At 48.5% G+C, this 16,649-nt stretch overlaps 1 protein-coding gene across 1 annotated transcript in view; it reads left to right on the top strand.

Moving 5' to 3' along the window:
* kif26ab (kinesin family member 26Ab) overlaps positions 1 to 14,986 on the top strand; it is a gene marked incomplete at its 5' end in the record, with an annotated part of 17,789 nt that extends 2,803 nt beyond the window's left edge. Inside the window, 11 exons of the mRNA XM_083683475.1 lie at positions 1,022 to 1,234; positions 2,468 to 2,561; positions 3,238 to 3,500; positions 4,603 to 4,786; positions 6,041 to 6,200; positions 6,829 to 6,991; positions 8,125 to 11,440; positions 12,334 to 12,527; positions 13,536 to 13,559; positions 14,337 to 14,487; positions 14,673 to 14,986. Of these exons, the coding sequence (XP_083539601.1) occupies positions 1,022 to 1,234; positions 2,468 to 2,561; positions 3,238 to 3,500; positions 4,603 to 4,786; positions 6,041 to 6,200; positions 6,829 to 6,991; positions 8,125 to 11,440; positions 12,334 to 12,527; positions 13,536 to 13,559; positions 14,337 to 14,487; positions 14,673 to 14,857 (4,947 nt within the window). The 3' untranslated portion in view covers positions 14,858 to 14,986. The remainder of the gene's footprint in view (positions 1 to 1,021; positions 1,235 to 2,467; positions 2,562 to 3,237; positions 3,501 to 4,602; positions 4,787 to 6,040; positions 6,201 to 6,828; positions 6,992 to 8,124; positions 11,441 to 12,333; positions 12,528 to 13,535; positions 13,560 to 14,336; positions 14,488 to 14,672) is intronic.
* Between the last annotated feature and the right edge of the window lie 1,663 nt (positions 14,987 to 16,649).

The raw sequence follows: 16,649 nt of genomic DNA on the forward strand, positions 1-16,649 counted from the left end.
TCTCTTATTCTATGTGCATTCAACAAAATGATAATGCAGTTGTCACTAGATCAAAATAGTGTGATTTTATTTTTTCATATGAGGGAGTGGGTTGTAAGGACTGACACGCACGCACGCACGCACGCACGCACGCACGCACGCACGCACACACACACACACACACACACACACACTCCTGCTTGGTGTGTGCCAACAGATACAGCTGGCAGAAAGGCTCCACTCGTCATAGCCAGACAAGCATGTCATTAAACTAGAGGACACATGTTAGAGGTGTGCAAAATCAACACGTTGAAGATATGAAGTGATATATACCATCATCATATTTAGCATGCTGTGGGGACATAGTGTACCATGACCTGAGAATCTATTAACACGTCTGTATGGATGCATGGGAAACATGTTTTGACCATCCTAGAGCTCCCATGTTCCAGGCTGGATATTCCCAGGAAGAGTGTGAGACAGAGAGAGAGGGGGGGGGGGGGGGGTAAGAGGGGGGCCATATGCTCCCATGCTGCAGAGCGAGCTAGTCCAGAGAGCAGCCTGCTGGATGGATAATCTCCCCCAGCATGGAGGCCGAAAGTCATTAATGGCCCACATTTACTGTTGCTGCTTCAGGTAAAACTGACTCCATTAGGCTCTGTGTTGACCTGGGAGGGGCAGTTTAAGATTCATTTGTGTCAACACTATCAGTGGTAGTAGCTAATGTTTCCTTGTTTACCTCTGCTGTCCATCACCACTGGCATGGTGGACCATGATGATCCATGTTGATCTATGATGTTTATTCAAGTTCCCCGTTGCATCAGGATTTCAACTAATGTACACATTTTTCTTAATCATCCTGTTGCTGTGTCTACTGGACTATGTGGTCATTTTTCTGTGAGCTTATCTTCTTTTCGTATTTTTTATTTGCTCAACCTGAAGGATAAGGCCTGCTCTTAATGTGTCTTTATGTTTGCTTACATGTATGTTATCTGCTATCTCTATCTCTCTCTCTCTCTCTATCTCTCTCTCTCTCTCCCAGGTGAAAGTGATGATGCGTATCTGCCCCTCCCTGGACACCCACGACTCTTCAGAGTCTATGTCCTTCCTGAAGGTGGACCCCCGTAAGAAGCAGCTGACCCTGTACGACCCCTCGGTCAGCCCACACTCCAACTCAGGGCACAGAAGAGCAGCCACCGTGGCCGTCCCAAAGATCTTTGCCTTTGACGCAGTGTTTACCCAGGACGCCGCCCAAGTAAGAGTCTATTGGTAGTGTGTGTTAAATGTGTGTATGTTTACGTGTGTGTGTGTGTGTGTCTGGGGGGGGGGATTTATTCTCTCAAGGGCAGGAGGACGTCTTTATATTTACAGGGTGTGGCCAGGGGATTAGTACAAAAATGCCTGTCTTGGGTCAGGGCATTCTTCCCTGTGTGGGCCTAACAGCTGGGCCTTTTAAGTCTGGGGAATGAACTGAATTCAGTCCAGTTATATCTAACCTCTCACTTCATAGTCCGGTTATATCTAACCTCTCCTCCCCCAGTCCAGACCCTACAGCCCAGTAGAGGCACGTCAAATTAAGATCAAAGTAGAAGGAGCAGACACTAAGGACATGTTTACAGTACTTGACAGTGATTAAGGAGATTGACAGACCACAAGACCATAACAGAGACCGCTGTCTCTTAAGAGAATAGGTGATTTTTGTTTGAAGATTTCTGGTCAAAATAATTCAGACCTCATTCATTGTTCCACATCTTCTGAAGGAACACATTGAAGCGTACCTCTAGCAAGCTTGTAAGGGCAGTGCAGGAGATCATCGAGACTTCCTCGGTGCTAGTCTACGGGCTAGATTAGCTTCTGAACAGCGGGACTGGGTTCGGAACCTCTATCCATTCTCCTCACCAGTCAGCCAGATGAGAGTGTCAGTATAGCTGTTGCTCCAGTCGAGCTGAGGCGAGGCTGCCTGATGGTGCCGCTGGGATGACACGGCTGGCAGCTAACAGTAACAGCAAGCTGTTTGCCAGTAAGAGGCCTTGTTTGCTTCGTGATGTATAGGAGGAGATCACTGCTGCAGAAGCCCTTAGCCCCAGTGGGCCCATGCCGAAACAGATTGTAAAGATGAGCCACACGTTGCAGCATACATACCGAAGGCGACGCTCTCTGAATCTGGGATGAGAGGCGGTTTCACTGATGCAACCTATGTTTGTTAGCTAGAATGAGGGATACTATATTGTAGATATAGATTTATAGATAATAGATTTGCAAACAAGGAATTTCGAGGTTCCATGTACTGTATGCTGTCTGTACACTGTCATACATCGTTTGTCAAAAAAGCCAAACTGAAACATTTGAATTTGTTTGATGGGACTTATTTGAATGATTTGATGATATTCCGTTTGCATGTACTGTGTTGTTTATGTCGTGTAAAATGGCAGAACTATGGCCCCTAACCCCCCTCTCCACTCTCCTCTCTCTGTGTCTGTGTCTGCAGGCTGAGGTGTGCTCAGGGACGGTGGCTGAGGTCATCCAGTCCGTGGTGAACGGTGCGGACGGCTGCATCTTCTGCTTCGGCCACGTCAAGCTGGGTAAGCTCCTCCACTGTCCTGAAATTAGGCAAGGGCTTTTGTCAGCCTAAGAAAACCCTCCACTCCTTTTGTTAGCTGCATTTGATGTCCACAAATGGCTTAGCGGTGCACTCGAGTGGGTCGAGGAGAGGAGAGGGGAGGAGAAGAGAGGAGAGTGGGGGGGAAGAGGAGGAGGAGGAGGAGGAGGAGGAGGAGGAGGAGGAGGAGGAGTAGTAGGAAGGGGGCTGCAGTCTGCTGCACAGAGGCTTCAGGGCCCAGTCTGTAATTAGAAATTCTGTAATTGACCTGGCCAGTGTAGTCTGAAGGGTGTTTTTCCTCTCGCTTCGCTGTCTCCACCAGCTGTAATTTCCGCCAAAATTACTATATCTGAGACTGCTCCTTAGGTCCCTTTTTATTTCATTTGCCATTTATAATGGGATGTCACCTCGAGACCCCATCACAAGCTACCAGTGGATTTCTAATCAATTGTTGTTATACACATTGACCATTCCTCTCCCCTCTCACCTCTTCCCATTCCAGACAGCTTATTAGAGAAACTCAATTCAGTTTTCGGGGGGGGAAATGAGCAGCAGGCTGCCACCAACATTCATGCACAGGGCCTGTGTTAATGCACAGGGCCTTATTAATATCCCCCCCCCCCCCTCCCTCCACCCCTCTTCCTGTCATCCTCCCCCAGGCAAGACCTACACCATGATTGGCAACGACGGCTCCACCCAGAGCCTCGGCATCGTGCCCTGTGCCATCTCCTGGCTCTTCAAGCTCATCAACGAGCGCAAGGAGAAGACGGGCACCCGTTTCTCTGTCCGCGTGTCCGCCGTGGAAATCTGCGGGAAGGACGAGGCGCTGAAGGACCTCCTGTCCGAGGTGTCCACGGGCAGCCTGCAGGACGGACAGTCCCCGGGGGTCTACCTGCGAGAGGACCCCATCTGTGGCACTCAGGTGAGGAGAAAGGCGGCCAGACGTATGCCTGTTTCCCTTCCTCTTCTTTGTTCTCCCCCCCCCCCCCCCCGCTTTTCTCTTTTTCTCTCTTTATGGTTTACATTAGTGACTGTGTATTGATCTGATTCCCTCTATCATCTACCTCAAAAGATTTACTCCACCTCAAAAGATTTCTTCCTCTGTCTTGTGTTTTTTCTTTCATCTCGCAGGTCTTCCCCATGTGTACTGAGAGTCAGTGTTGCCCCGTCCTAAACTCATCTCAGTAATCCTCGCTCTTTAGATTTTCCGCCAAAGCCATCTGCAGTATTGACGGCAGTCTCCATACCTTTTTATTGACTCCTCTGTCAGCATCCATCAACTCCATCTATTAGCCCTGTGTTAGTTCTGCCCCTCACCAGCACAATGGGAGTAGTTTGGGAGGGGCTTGTGGGGGCTTGGGGGGGTGGGGTTGGTTTTTCTTTTGGGGGGGGGGGGGGCATTGACAGGTGTTGCTGTCAGATGTTGTTTTTTTGGGGCTCTGTGTGGACCGGGACTTCAAAGGGAGCCTGGAGTAAAGCTGTGAAGCTCCTCTCCTCCTCTCCTCCGCCTCCTCTTAGCAACCAGGCCTGGGCCCCTCCTCAAAGGCCCCCCTCTCCCTTCTCCCCGCTCCCTGTTTCCCTCTCCCCTCTCCCTTCTCCCCTCTCCCTGTCTCCCTTCTCCCTTCTTCCCTCTCCCTGTCTCCCTCTCCCCTCCTCACTCTCTCCCTTTTTCCCTATCGCCTCCCGCCCCCCTCATCCCTCCCACCCCTCACCATATCCCACCACCACATCCGTGTTGAGGGAAGTGGCCCTGCCTCCTGCTCCTCCATTACCTTCCCTAATCCCCTTCCCTCTGTGTGCATATCTGTTTCTCTAATTGCCCCCGAGACCCAATCTAATGGGCAAGAAATGTGTGCCTGGGTCCAATTAAACTGGCTCCCCTCTCTCTCCTTTCCTTTCTACCTCTGTTCCCCTCTGCCCCTTTCCTCTTCCAATAACCCCATGCTCACTCTCTCTCTCTCTCTCTCTCTCATACCCTAACCCTTATCTTTCTCTCTCTCCCGCCCTCCCCTCCCCTCCCCCAGCTTCAGAACCAGAGTGAGCTGCGCGCCCCCACGGCGGAGAAGGCTGCCTTCTTCCTGGATGCAGCCATCGCAGCACGGAGCACGAGCAGGCCCGGCGCAGACGAGGAGGACCGTCGCAACTCCCACATGCTGTTCACACTGCACATCTACCAGTACCGCATGGAGAAGAGCGGCAAGGGAGGGAGTGAGTACTATTACTAGTATACCTACTACACTATTACTAAACTGTTAGTACTACTACTACTAATACTACACCTACTGCACTATTACTACAACTGTTAGTACTACTACTACTAATACTACACCTACTGCACTATTACTACAACTGTTAGTACTACTACTACTACACTATTACTACAACTGTTAGTACTACTACTACTACTACTACTACTACTACTGCACTATTACTACAACTGTTAGTACTACTACTACTACTACTACTACACTATTACTACAACTGTTAGTACTACTACTGCTATGTCCACCCGTTCTTCCACAAAGGATGAATTCCTTTAATCTCCAGAACAGAAAAATAACGTCATCAGCTAATTATGGACTTAATCGTGGAAGAAATGAAAATTACAGTAATTTAACAATGACCACTTCATTATTCCATAAATGATAGTGCTAAGTAGCAGGTGTAATTCCTCCAATCAGTTCCACTGCTGATTATAGCTATGCCCAGGTACCTGCCAAAGACAGCCCCACCTCAGGCATCACAACAGGAGAAGCTGTGCTGTGGGTTAGATGGTGGATGATACCAGAATAAATCGGAATGGCTAACAAGCCTCTAGTCTCTTATTTGGAGTGTTTATGGATGCTTTCGCACTGGCCCCTGTAAAAAGACACTGGTTTGCATTCATGCACTGTGCACAGGGAGCGAGTGAGGGTTTGAAGCACTCAATTTCTAAGTATTGCTGACAAGAGTTTAATGGTTCGCTGCTGCCGCCTTGTCTGAAAGTCTGTAATCTTCTCCTACAATCATGTGAAATAACATATCAGTGACCTACATAACAATGTGCCACTCCTCTGCAGTGTGGAGAAATTTGGCCCTGCTCTCAACTGGACTGAGCACAAACCCCTTTACTATGTATAAGGCATCATGGCTAGGATAATTTAGGTGCCAAATGCAGTGACTGTCCCCCTTTTGTAAGTATGCTACAACAGGATCCTTTTAGACTGATTTATGTGTCTGGTAGGAGTTTACCTGTCTGTTAAAACGGAGGCAATCTCACCTAGATTTGAATCACTTCAGACCGTGAGGTTTAGTCATGAATAAATCACACAGCCATGCCAGCCGCCAGTCTGGTCTGGTCTGGTCTGGTCTGGGCTGTGCCACTCCTGCCGTTGTGGCACAGCGCTGTGGAGTGCTGACTTCAGAGGGAGTGTCTGCGCAGAGATATATAACCTCACCTGTCTCCTCCTCTGTCATTGGCAGTGTCGGGCGGACGGAGCAGGTTGCACCTCATCGACCTGGGGAGCTGCGAGAAGGTCCTGAGCAAGAGCAGGGACGGCGGGGGCGGCCTGTGTCTGTCTCTCAACGCTTTGGGCAACGTCATCATGGCTTTAGCCAACGGGGCTAAGCACGTTCCTTACAGGTAGGGTAACCCATGGGCTTTCTATACCTACCCCATACACATACTGTACGATGCTGAGAAGTCAAGAATGTCATCAGAATGTTTGAGGCAAGTTAGTGCATGTACTGTAGATTTTGCTTTTCTGTATGACTGATTATCTGCCTAGTATAGACTTAGTTGGTCTCAGCAATGCAGCTCGCTGTCGTATGAAGTCGTAACTGGTGAATGAATGGAGATAAATTATTCTGATTTTGGGAAGAGACGTATAATTTGGGAAATGTAAGTCATACAGTCGGTAGTGTAAAAGGGGAAAGTCAGACAAGAGGAAATGTAATACAAGGTAACACTACTATTTGATGTAAAATGGCGTAGCACACTAATGCGCATACCACGTAATCGCAAGGTTCCTGGTTCGATTCCGACCCCCAACACGTCTTGCATGTCATCCCTCCTCTCTCTCCCATCCTTCCTGTCAATCTCTACTGTCTCTATCCCAGTAAAGCAGAAATGCCCTAAAACATATTAAACCCCCCCCCCCAAAAAAAAACAGAACATGCTACGGTTTCTTGTCGTTGTTTACACCACAAGGACCGTAAGGCATTTCTCGAACGGTGGTGGTAATGACGGTGTGTGTGAACATGTCTTTCAGGGACAGCAAACTGACAATGCTGCTGAGGGAGTCGCTTGGCAACATAAACTGCAGAACGACGATGATCGCCCACATCTCTGACTCTCCTGCCAACTACGCTGACTCACTCACCACCATCCAGCTGGCCTCCCGCATCCACCGCATGAGAAAGAAGAAGTCTAAGGTCTGTGTCAGGACACGAATTGCTTCGTCACTGAATACAGTTGATTGTAGCGATATTATTTGTCACAATACCGCATCCATAATCCAGACCTATCACCGCGATCCGTTTTTTTAATGCGATTTGTGTCCCTGAGTTATATCTAAAATGTTTTGTATACATACTCTACAGACCACCAAGGTGGTTCACATAACGCAGTCCGTTCAATTTTCAGTTCCATTTTCAGTAAATATATACTGTATACTGTATTGTATACTATTACACAATAGTATGGTAATGTGAACCATGTATCATGATACATATCGCATCGGGATAGTCCTTGCCAATACCCAGCCCTAATCGCCACATACTGCAGTAGCATATCAGCCCATTTATTGAGAATGTTTGTGACGGTAGGTTGTTTGTTGGCGTGGTGTTTTGTTGCACCTACTTATGTGATAAGGAAGAGTCTTGACTCGTACTGAATCAGCAGGGAACTAGGTGTATTATGTGACCATTGCAAAGGAGGTTCTACCGTTCTCCATCTAATCTCATGGTATGAATAATTGAGGCCTTGGAAAAGCCCATGCTACTGTAACTTAGAGGCCATCGAATGGAATAAATCTGCTTCTGCTAATGAAAGGTTGTTAGTGCAATAATTCAGAGCTAGTTTTTCTTGGCTCCTCTACACATAATCATGTAATCAATATTGCTGCCTAAGGATGTGTGTAATGCATGCTCTAGGATTAGGGAAATATATGCCTCAGAACTTTAGGTTCAATGACAGCATATATTTATTCAGCATTGGTCCCAGGCATAATTATAATGCATTCCATGCACACCAATTCATATTATTGACGTTAATTTCAGTCTGCCTATTGATGTGCACTTTTAACCTTTAAATGTATCGACTTTGCAACTTCAAAGGAATTCATATTGGCCTTGGCATTGATTTCACCCTGAATTAATTCAAAAATGTAATTAACTGTACAGTGCGGGAATTGTGTAGGGGAAATGATAGAGAAATGATTTAAAGGATATTAATTTTAAAATACCATTTCTAGCATTTAATGCTGTCTTTTGCTAGTCCAAAGCACCATATACATTATTTCCTACACTGTTTTTGTAACTGTCTGTGTGTCTCTTATTTCTTTCAGTATGCATCCAGTTCATCTGGAGGGGAGAGCTCCTGTGAGGAGGGGAGGATCCGCCGGCCCCCCCACCTCAGACCCTTCCACCCCAGGACCGTGGCCCTGGACCCAGACCTGCCCTCCCTGCTCAGCGACCCAGACTACTCCTCCAGCAGCGAGCAGTCCTGTGACACCGTGATCTACGTGGGCCCAGGGGGGGGCGCCATCTCTGACAGGGAGCTCAGCGATAACGAGGGACCCCCGGCCTTTGTTCCCATTATCCCCTCCCTCAACAGGAAGCGGAACGGGAAAGAAGGCCCGTTCGACAGAGACCATTTCTTCAAGTGCAACACGTTTGCTGAGCTGCAGGAGCGGCTGGAGTGTATTGATGGCAGTGAGGAGCCCACAGCTTTCGTTGGAGAGGGCGGGGGAGGTCAGGCTAGCCCCAAGATGGACAGTGGTGCTGGTAAGCCCAAGGAAGGCCAAGGCTCAGTTTCCCCAAAGACTGTAACAAAGGCCTCCTCCTCCCAGGAGAGCATCTCACCCAAACTAGCCCCCAAATGTCCAGCAGCGCCTCAGCCATCCAGCAGCTCCCATCCCACGTCTCAACTGGAACATTCCAAGTGGCAAGGCAGCCCCTCAGACAGGGGGGTGTCAGAGAGCGTGTGCAGAACTAGTGCTGATGGTGAGAAGGTGTTAGCGCCCAAGAGCAGGGCTAGCCCAAACAAACAGTGTGTGCCCACGGTGCCAGCCTCTGAGCCTGTGGTGAGGGAGAAGGTCTACTTTAACAAGAAGCCCTTACCCAAGCCGGCACCCCCTCCTCCACAGCAGAGAGAGCCCTGGAGGGGAAATGGAGATTCTGAGGAGAGGTCCACCACCAGAATGCCCCCTGTTGGAATGAGCCATCAAGCTATGAAACGGGGGGAACCTGGGAGCTCCCCAGTTCTTGGTAGGACCAACCCTAGAGGTCCAGTGGAGGTGTGCCAGCTGCGCTCCACCCTGAGGGAGAGGTGCCTGGACAGAGACATCCTAAGAGCCACTGTCACCCTGCAGCAACCTGTGGAGCTCAACGGGGAGGACGAGTTGGTGTTCACCGTGGTGGAGGAGCTGTCTATAGGCAGTTTCATGGACAATGGCCGCCCCTCCAGCATCATCAGCTTCAACAGTGACTGTTCCCTGCAGGCCCTGGCCTCGGGCTCCCGCCCTGTCAGCATCATCAGCAGCATCAATGACGAGTTTGACGCCTACACGTCCGCTGTGGGGGGGTCAGAGGTCAACATTGAGATGGTTACTCCCCTGCAGGAGGATGCGTATGTGTATGTGGGCAGCAGGGGCTCCTCCATCAGCTCCTGGCTGAGTGAAGTGAGCGTCTGCACTCTGGAGAGTGAGGGGGCCCACTCTGCAGACGTGTTCCTCCCACAGGCAAAGCACATTGGCCCAGAGGGCACCTTTTACTTAGATTCCCTTGGTATGTTTCATACCGAATCATCCCCAAGGGATATCAAGAACTCCCTCAATGACAGTGGCTTTAGCTTCTCTGAACTGGACAGTGACAGTGTCACCTCTAGCAAACTGTCTCTGACAAAGTGCCCCGCATCTCCCCAGTCAGCCAAAGCATCCCTCAGATTCCCATCCAAAACAGCTAAAGTGAGCTCTCTCGCCTCCTCCCAACCCACACAGGGCCCTAACATAGTCCACTCTAGTCTTCCCAGGAAAATGAAACCTACCTCATCCATCCCCCATAGTAGTAGCAGCAGCAGTAGTAGTTGTGAGCCCCAGAGACAGGACGGCAGGCAGGAGGACCCATGGCAGCGCATGGACAACCGCTCTGAACCTCAATTTCTCTCAGAATCCAGTGCCACCAGCAAGCTCCCCAAAAACTCCCTCAGTGGTATTCCCTCCCGAAAAGTTGGTGTAAACAGCAACAGCATACCTCGGCCACCCAAGGTGCAGGCATCTACCTCAGCCCAGAGGGTGGTTGACGGCTGTGAGAAGTCTGCCAGCAAGAAAGCGGAGCCCCCGAGTAAGATGCCTCAGTTCAGACGAGGGGCCACCACTCTCGGCATAGTGCCTGTCATTCATGCCTCCCCAGAATCCAAGGGATACCAAGACATTACGGCATCAACCAACAGTCTCAAGTTCTCCTCTCTTGGGAAAAACGGCAAGGCCAGTGGGCAGAAAACGAGCATGCTGCCCAAACCTGGCGGTACGTCCCCTCCTCCTCTTCCTCCAGTGCGCAAGTCCAGTCTAGATCAGAAGAACCGGAGCCTGCTGCCACAAAGTGCCTTAAAGTCTGCGTATGGGGACGCAGGGAGGGCCTCAGTAGCCAGGGCAGTGGTGTCAGAGGATGAGCTAGAAGTCCGTCTCAGAGGTGACTCCAACAGCCTCAAAACATCCAGCCTCAAAACCGACTACTCCAAAGCTACATCTAGTCTGAAGGCCAGAGGGGCCAGAGGAGAAGCTGGGCAGCATTACGGCAGTCAGATTTCCCTGGAGAGGTGTGAGAGCTTGTCCTTAGTGGGCTCCAGACCTGTGCTCAGCCGGGAGAATAGTGGGACCAGTCTGGGCAGCAACAGCAGCAAGTCCAGCAGGTCCATTCCCAGATTTGGGAATTCAACCAGCTCCCCCATAGCTACCTCCCCATCATCCCCCTGTGGAGGCCCAGGTGCTCTAGGTAAACCTGGGCAGGTCAAAGCTAGTGTTAACCCCAGAGCGATAGGAACAGTCAATGGAAGTAAGGCCCGCACACTGTCAGCCAACAACTCCAAGGGCCTTAGCTCCTCCACCAAGTCCCTGGTAGCTCCAGCCACTAGGAACCCCAACGCTAACCTCCCCCCAACTGGGAAGACCTCTGGCCCTCGAGCCACGGCTGCAGTCAACAACAAGCCAGTGCGGGGCACCATCATGGGCACCAAGCAGGCCATGCGGGCTGCCAACAGCCGGGTGAGCGAGCTGGCATCAGGCAGCACCTCAGGCAAACACCTGAGAGGCTCCGGAGACTCAGACAGCGGTAACGACAGTGGGGTGAACGCGGGCGATGACAAGTCCCCCATGGCCATGCTGCCCTCACCTTACAGTAAGATCACGGCCCCTAGACGGCCTCAGCGCTACAGCAGCGGCCATGGTAGTGACAACAGTAGTGTGCTGAGTGGGGAGCTGCCCCCAGCCATGGGCCGCACGGCGCTCTTCTACCACAGCGGAGGCAGCAGTGGATATGAGAGCATGATCCGGGACAGTGAGGCCACGGGCAGCGCCTCCTCTGCCCATGACTCCATGAGTGAAAGTGGGATGTCCTCCTCAGGCCGCACCAGGAGCTCCAAGTCCCCCAAGAAGAGGTCCAATGGTAAGAAAAAAATATGTATATAGTATGTATATTATTTAAATTCCCTGGCACTAATTTATTAAATCCTTTTACAGGCCTTCTTGTTTTAGACAATTATGTTTTTGTTTTTTTTTACAAGCCAGTGTGGGATGTCAGAAGTCAAACAGTCCACTTGTTAAACAACGTATGAGAATGTCATCAATGGAGGTCATAACCCCTAATGGTCTTTACTGGCAGATAGCTCATATAAGTCTATAAATAGTGCCTGTGCAGACAGAGCAGCTCAGAGAATCACTTGTTGCAGTGAAGAGTTCACTCTTATTGACTTTAAGTGGGTTTGGCTTGATGAAAATGCAGCATTGTGAACGGTATCTCATCTGAACTACTGTGTCTACAAATCAGGCAGCTTGCCAGAAAAATAGCCCACAACCCCCAAATAACATCCAAGGCAACCTGTGGCTTTACTTATCTCCCCTTGGCAATCTTATAGAGATATGTGTAATGTTTTTATTAGATTCTTGTGTTATATTGGCTCCTGTCACCTTTTTGAACAGCAGCATACATTATTCTCATATGGAGAAATGTATGAAACAACATGACTTTGAACCGTGTAAGACGAGTTGAACAGCATTGGACAGTCGTGAACATGTTCCAGGTCTTTTAGATTCATTGTTGTCAACCTTTGCGATGAATGTGTGTTATGGCAATGTATGATATAGATAGCTATGAAACCCTTATACATATGCAATCAACACAACACACAGGAGGCCTGCATAAAGCCTGATATCGCTTTGCATCCCAGACCCTGCCTCATACATATTTACTGATAGAGATGTACAGACCAGACCACATTACCATTGTATATTTCCATCCGTAATTGAGGTGCCTGTCTGTATGTGTCTCCGTCTCACCAGGCCTCCAGCGGAGGCGGCTCATCCCGGCCCCGCTGCCAGACACCTCGTCCTTGGGGAAGAAGACGGGCACGGCGGGCCAGTGGGTGGATCTGCCCCCCATGGCCGGTCCACTGAAGGAACCCTTTGAGATCAAGGTGTACGAGATTGATGATGTGGAGCGGCTCCAGAGGCGGCGACAGGAGGATTCTGCCGAGGTGAGAGAATCGTCACTCTTACTTTCTGTAATGCAAGTTCAACATGGCTGAACGTATTTTTAGGTCCTGTTAGGGGCTGGTTCATTGCTGTATACATCCTGCTTAGCAATGTCAAGCTCAGCAATAGTCTACATGTGCCACATTGATCCTAGCCATCGTCTGAATGTGCCACATTGAAGCTCGAGCAAGGCGTTGTGGGAAGGTCTTAGCTCACCCTTTCCCAGTTTCTTATTAAAGAACAAGACAGACGTTTGCCTCTCAGACATTTGACCTTCAGTCTGCCCGAAGGCAAATCCTGCCGTTTAAGTGTCTGCAACCACTGTCAGAGCACAGTATTACGCTAGGGTCCTGCTGGAATGTGGAGAGATCAGGAGGTAATTACTGTCTGGGGTTAATTGGTTTAGATATGACTGATGGTCTGGGCTCAGTGGTGGTGGTGGTTGGGGGTGGGGGGGGGGTGGGCAGAAAGAGAGGAGAGAGTAGTCGTGGAATGCGTGATGAATGTGTTCACCCCTTACCCCCCAACACCCATCACCATGGCCCATCCCTGGCTGGCTGACGGCTCTTTATGGTTGCCTCCTCTCACACGGGTCATTAACTGCTCCCACAAGTTAGAAGCAGCCAGACAGGGATTTGTTAGGAGACGATTTTAAATCAGCTGGATGGTGGTTTGATTTAGTTTCAATTAGGGAAAGATGATCTTCAATGTGTCTTTCCCAGCCATCACTGGCTGAATGGCTGGTAATGAAATGCACTGCCTTGTACCCCCCCCCCCCCCCCCACCGTTCTAAAGCTAGTTCTGTAATCCTGTATGTACTCTACTGTATGGGCATTAATGTCTGGCTATTTGTGTATAAGCTATGTTTGGGGAGGTGTACTTTATGTAATCTTGTTTGTGTGTGCATGTGAATGGCTTTTCTTTAACCTATAACAATATGACTTTTCTATGATGTTTTCTACTATGTTTCTGACATAGTTTTCTCTTTTCTTCCATTTTCACATCTCCAGCAGCCATTCCAGGATGTTGAGAAGGTACGTTGATTTTGCAGGATGGTTGACTCTTGACTGCAAGGACATATTCTGTAATGGCAGTTGGGGAATAGTTTTGATTGAAGGAAGTGCATTGTTCAAGTTGTATGCTCATATCTCAAGTTAGGATTCAGCCCATTGTGAGAGGAAACCAGTATTCTTACATTACAATACCTGGAAAGTGCCCACAAATGTTAATATACAACACTGTATCTGTATATCCTGCAATTCTTTAGCTGCAACCACAAATGTGAGTCAATGACAGACGTGGAAATAATAAGCCTCACGCTACTTTATTTCAATATCAACTATTTACATTCACAATATTTAGCTGTTAGATGTGGCTACCCAGGTGTATTTGGTGGCATTCAGTTTAATATAATAATAATATAATATATAATAATATATAAATAACTAATCAAATAAAGATATAATAAAACTATAATATATAATAAATCATATAATATATACAGTACCAGTCAAAAGGTTAGGTAGGTTAATATTGAAGACATCAAAACTATGACGGAACACATACACGGAATTATGTAGTAAACAAAAAAGTGTTAAACAAACCAGAATATGTTTTATATTTTAGATTCTTCAAAGTAGCCACCTTTTGCTTTGATGACAGCTTTGCACACTCTTGGCAAGGTGTGTCCAAACTTTTCACTGGTACTGTATATGTTTTAACGAAATGTGTCAGATTATGTATGTAACTTTCCAGTTTCGCGATGGAGTTGTTCAATCAGTAAACAGCGTGTCCCTGTCCCTCTTCCTCAGGGCCTGCTGTACTTCAACAGTAAGCTGAAGGTGATAGAGAGGCGACAACAGCAGATCAGGGAGCTGAAGGCCAAACATGAGGCCCTGAGAGAGGAGCTGGAGGACACCAAGACTCGGCTGATGATGGACCCCTGCAAGTGGATAGGAGAGTGTAAGTGCTGCATCATTCCTACGGCGCGGGGGGCAGTATATGGGGATGTACCATACGTATTAGATTAGTCTCTATGTCACCTACCGGTGGATGTCCTTCTGTGGACACTGCCGGTTCTCAGGCGTGTGTGGTGGTCATGTGTCTAACCTGTTGCCCCCCCCCCCTGTCGTCTCCTCTCCTTCCAGTTGAGGTGGACCAGGATTTGGACAAGGAGTCCAAGGAATACTATGAGGCCCTAGGACAGGTCACAGAGGAACTGGAGTTCTGTGTCAACCTATGCAAGTCACGTGTCATGATGGTGACCTGCTTTGACATCAGCACGGCGTCACCGCCCGACACCCAAGAGGGACCGCGAGAAGTCGAAGTGTGAGAACGAGCGGAAGTAGATGATGGAGAATCCAGGAAGTGAGAAAAGGAAGGATGATGAAATGTAGCAGCCAGTTCATAGATGTATTGCTGGAATGAAGTGACAAAACGAGAACAATGGATGAGTTTCAAGACAAGCGGGGCGGGGGGGGGGGGGGGGGGGGGGGTTTGCATGGAGACGGAGGAGATCGGAACCACTTATCTGCAGTGCCTCGTTGTTCTGGCCATGTTCAAATGGGATAGAGAGAGACGTGTGCACAGAGGCAACAAGTTTCTGTGTTTCCTGCATGGTGAGAGAGTGGCTATCATTTACCCAAGAGTCATTCAACGACGCCCAGAAGTGCCTTTTTCACTCGACTTATTTTGAGTCATTATTTTTTGTATGGTGCTAGTATCATAGCCAGCATACCTAAGCAAACCCTGAACATATTCCTTTTAAGAAATAATTATTTTATATTGCATTGTATAGTGTATTTATATGATTATGCTGTGTGTATAAATATCATTTGTAGGAAAAAAAAAAGAAAAGTTAAGAAGAAGAAGAAAAAAAAAAAGAAAAGCAATAAGCTAATGTTATTGCGTTCCCAAACCTTGCCTTTTCTCATGTTTCAAACCTCAGTCAGCATTTTGCCCACGTTCATCCAACCTCTTGCGCCTTATGTTATTATTCTGGTCCCGTAGTTTTTCTACCTTTAAAAACAGGTCTGTGTTATCTTGTCCAGGACTAGGCCGGTTGTTATCACTCATCCACTGCCGGCTGGGCTGTGAAAGCTTGCATGGTTGAGTAAATGTTTCCTCTCTCCAGTTGCCTTGATCACAAGGGGTCCCGGTGGGGGGGGGTGCTGCGATGGGGTGGCGGTAACGATGGTGATGTCGGAAAAGGGGAAGAGGAAGGTATGTCAAGCGGTGGCGGAGCTGTGTTTGCCCTTGTTTATTTAATTGGAGCTGTGGCGATGGCAGAAAGCATCGACCAGAGGGCCGCCATACAGGGCCGGCTCCCAGGCTGCGGATGCTATAATTCGTGGGTGTCACGGTTAATGACTATGCCGTAGGGGTGCGCAGAGCCACCCTAAGAGACCCTCCTTACCCTCCCTGTGCCACCCGAGCCATGAGGAGAGCATGCTGGGTATTCACATGCACAGTGGTGCTCGTCAGTGAGGCCGTTTTACCCCTAGATTGGGCCCTGACCGTAAACAAAAGGGCAGGGATGAGATGCCACAAGCACTGGCATTTCTGCAGCTCTTCTTGTGGCGTACTCTTTTAAGTGGTGCCAAGGCTCGTTCTATGCATTCCAACATTCTCTCTCCCACAACTTAGAACTAAGAACCTCAATGCAGCACTCAAGTCAGCAGCACAAGACCGTTCTCACGATGACTCGACTCATTCTTGAGCTCCAGGTTCACTAAGATACACTTAGTCCAACACGTGGTTCTCTTCGCTCCCCTTTGCGTTATTTACATTTATTCACCGATTTGACTCTCAATCAAAGACCGGAGGCTAGGCTCAAAGTCAAGAGGCAGTTTTCTACTGTAACTGTAGTCTGTAAGGAAATACTGTGTTTCCAGTTTATTAAAACAGCTGTATGTAGCTGCCAGAATGTGTTTGTGTTTGAATCACTGCAATGAGAATGGTGAGAACAAAGATGATTAACTGGTTTTGGTTATTTAGAGTAAGAAACAGAAACTGGCTTTTGTTGTTTGATGTGTTTGATTTATATATAACTCAGAAAATATTCATTTGTTTCCTTTCCTCTTACAAAGATATACTCTCTCAGGCCCTTTCTGAAGATGCTGCAT

The sequence above is a fragment of the Argentina silus genome (genome assembly GCF_951799395.1).
Source record: "Argentina silus genome assembly, chromosome: 13".
NCBI lineage: Eukaryota > Metazoa > Chordata > Actinopteri > Argentiniformes > Argentinidae > Argentina > Argentina silus.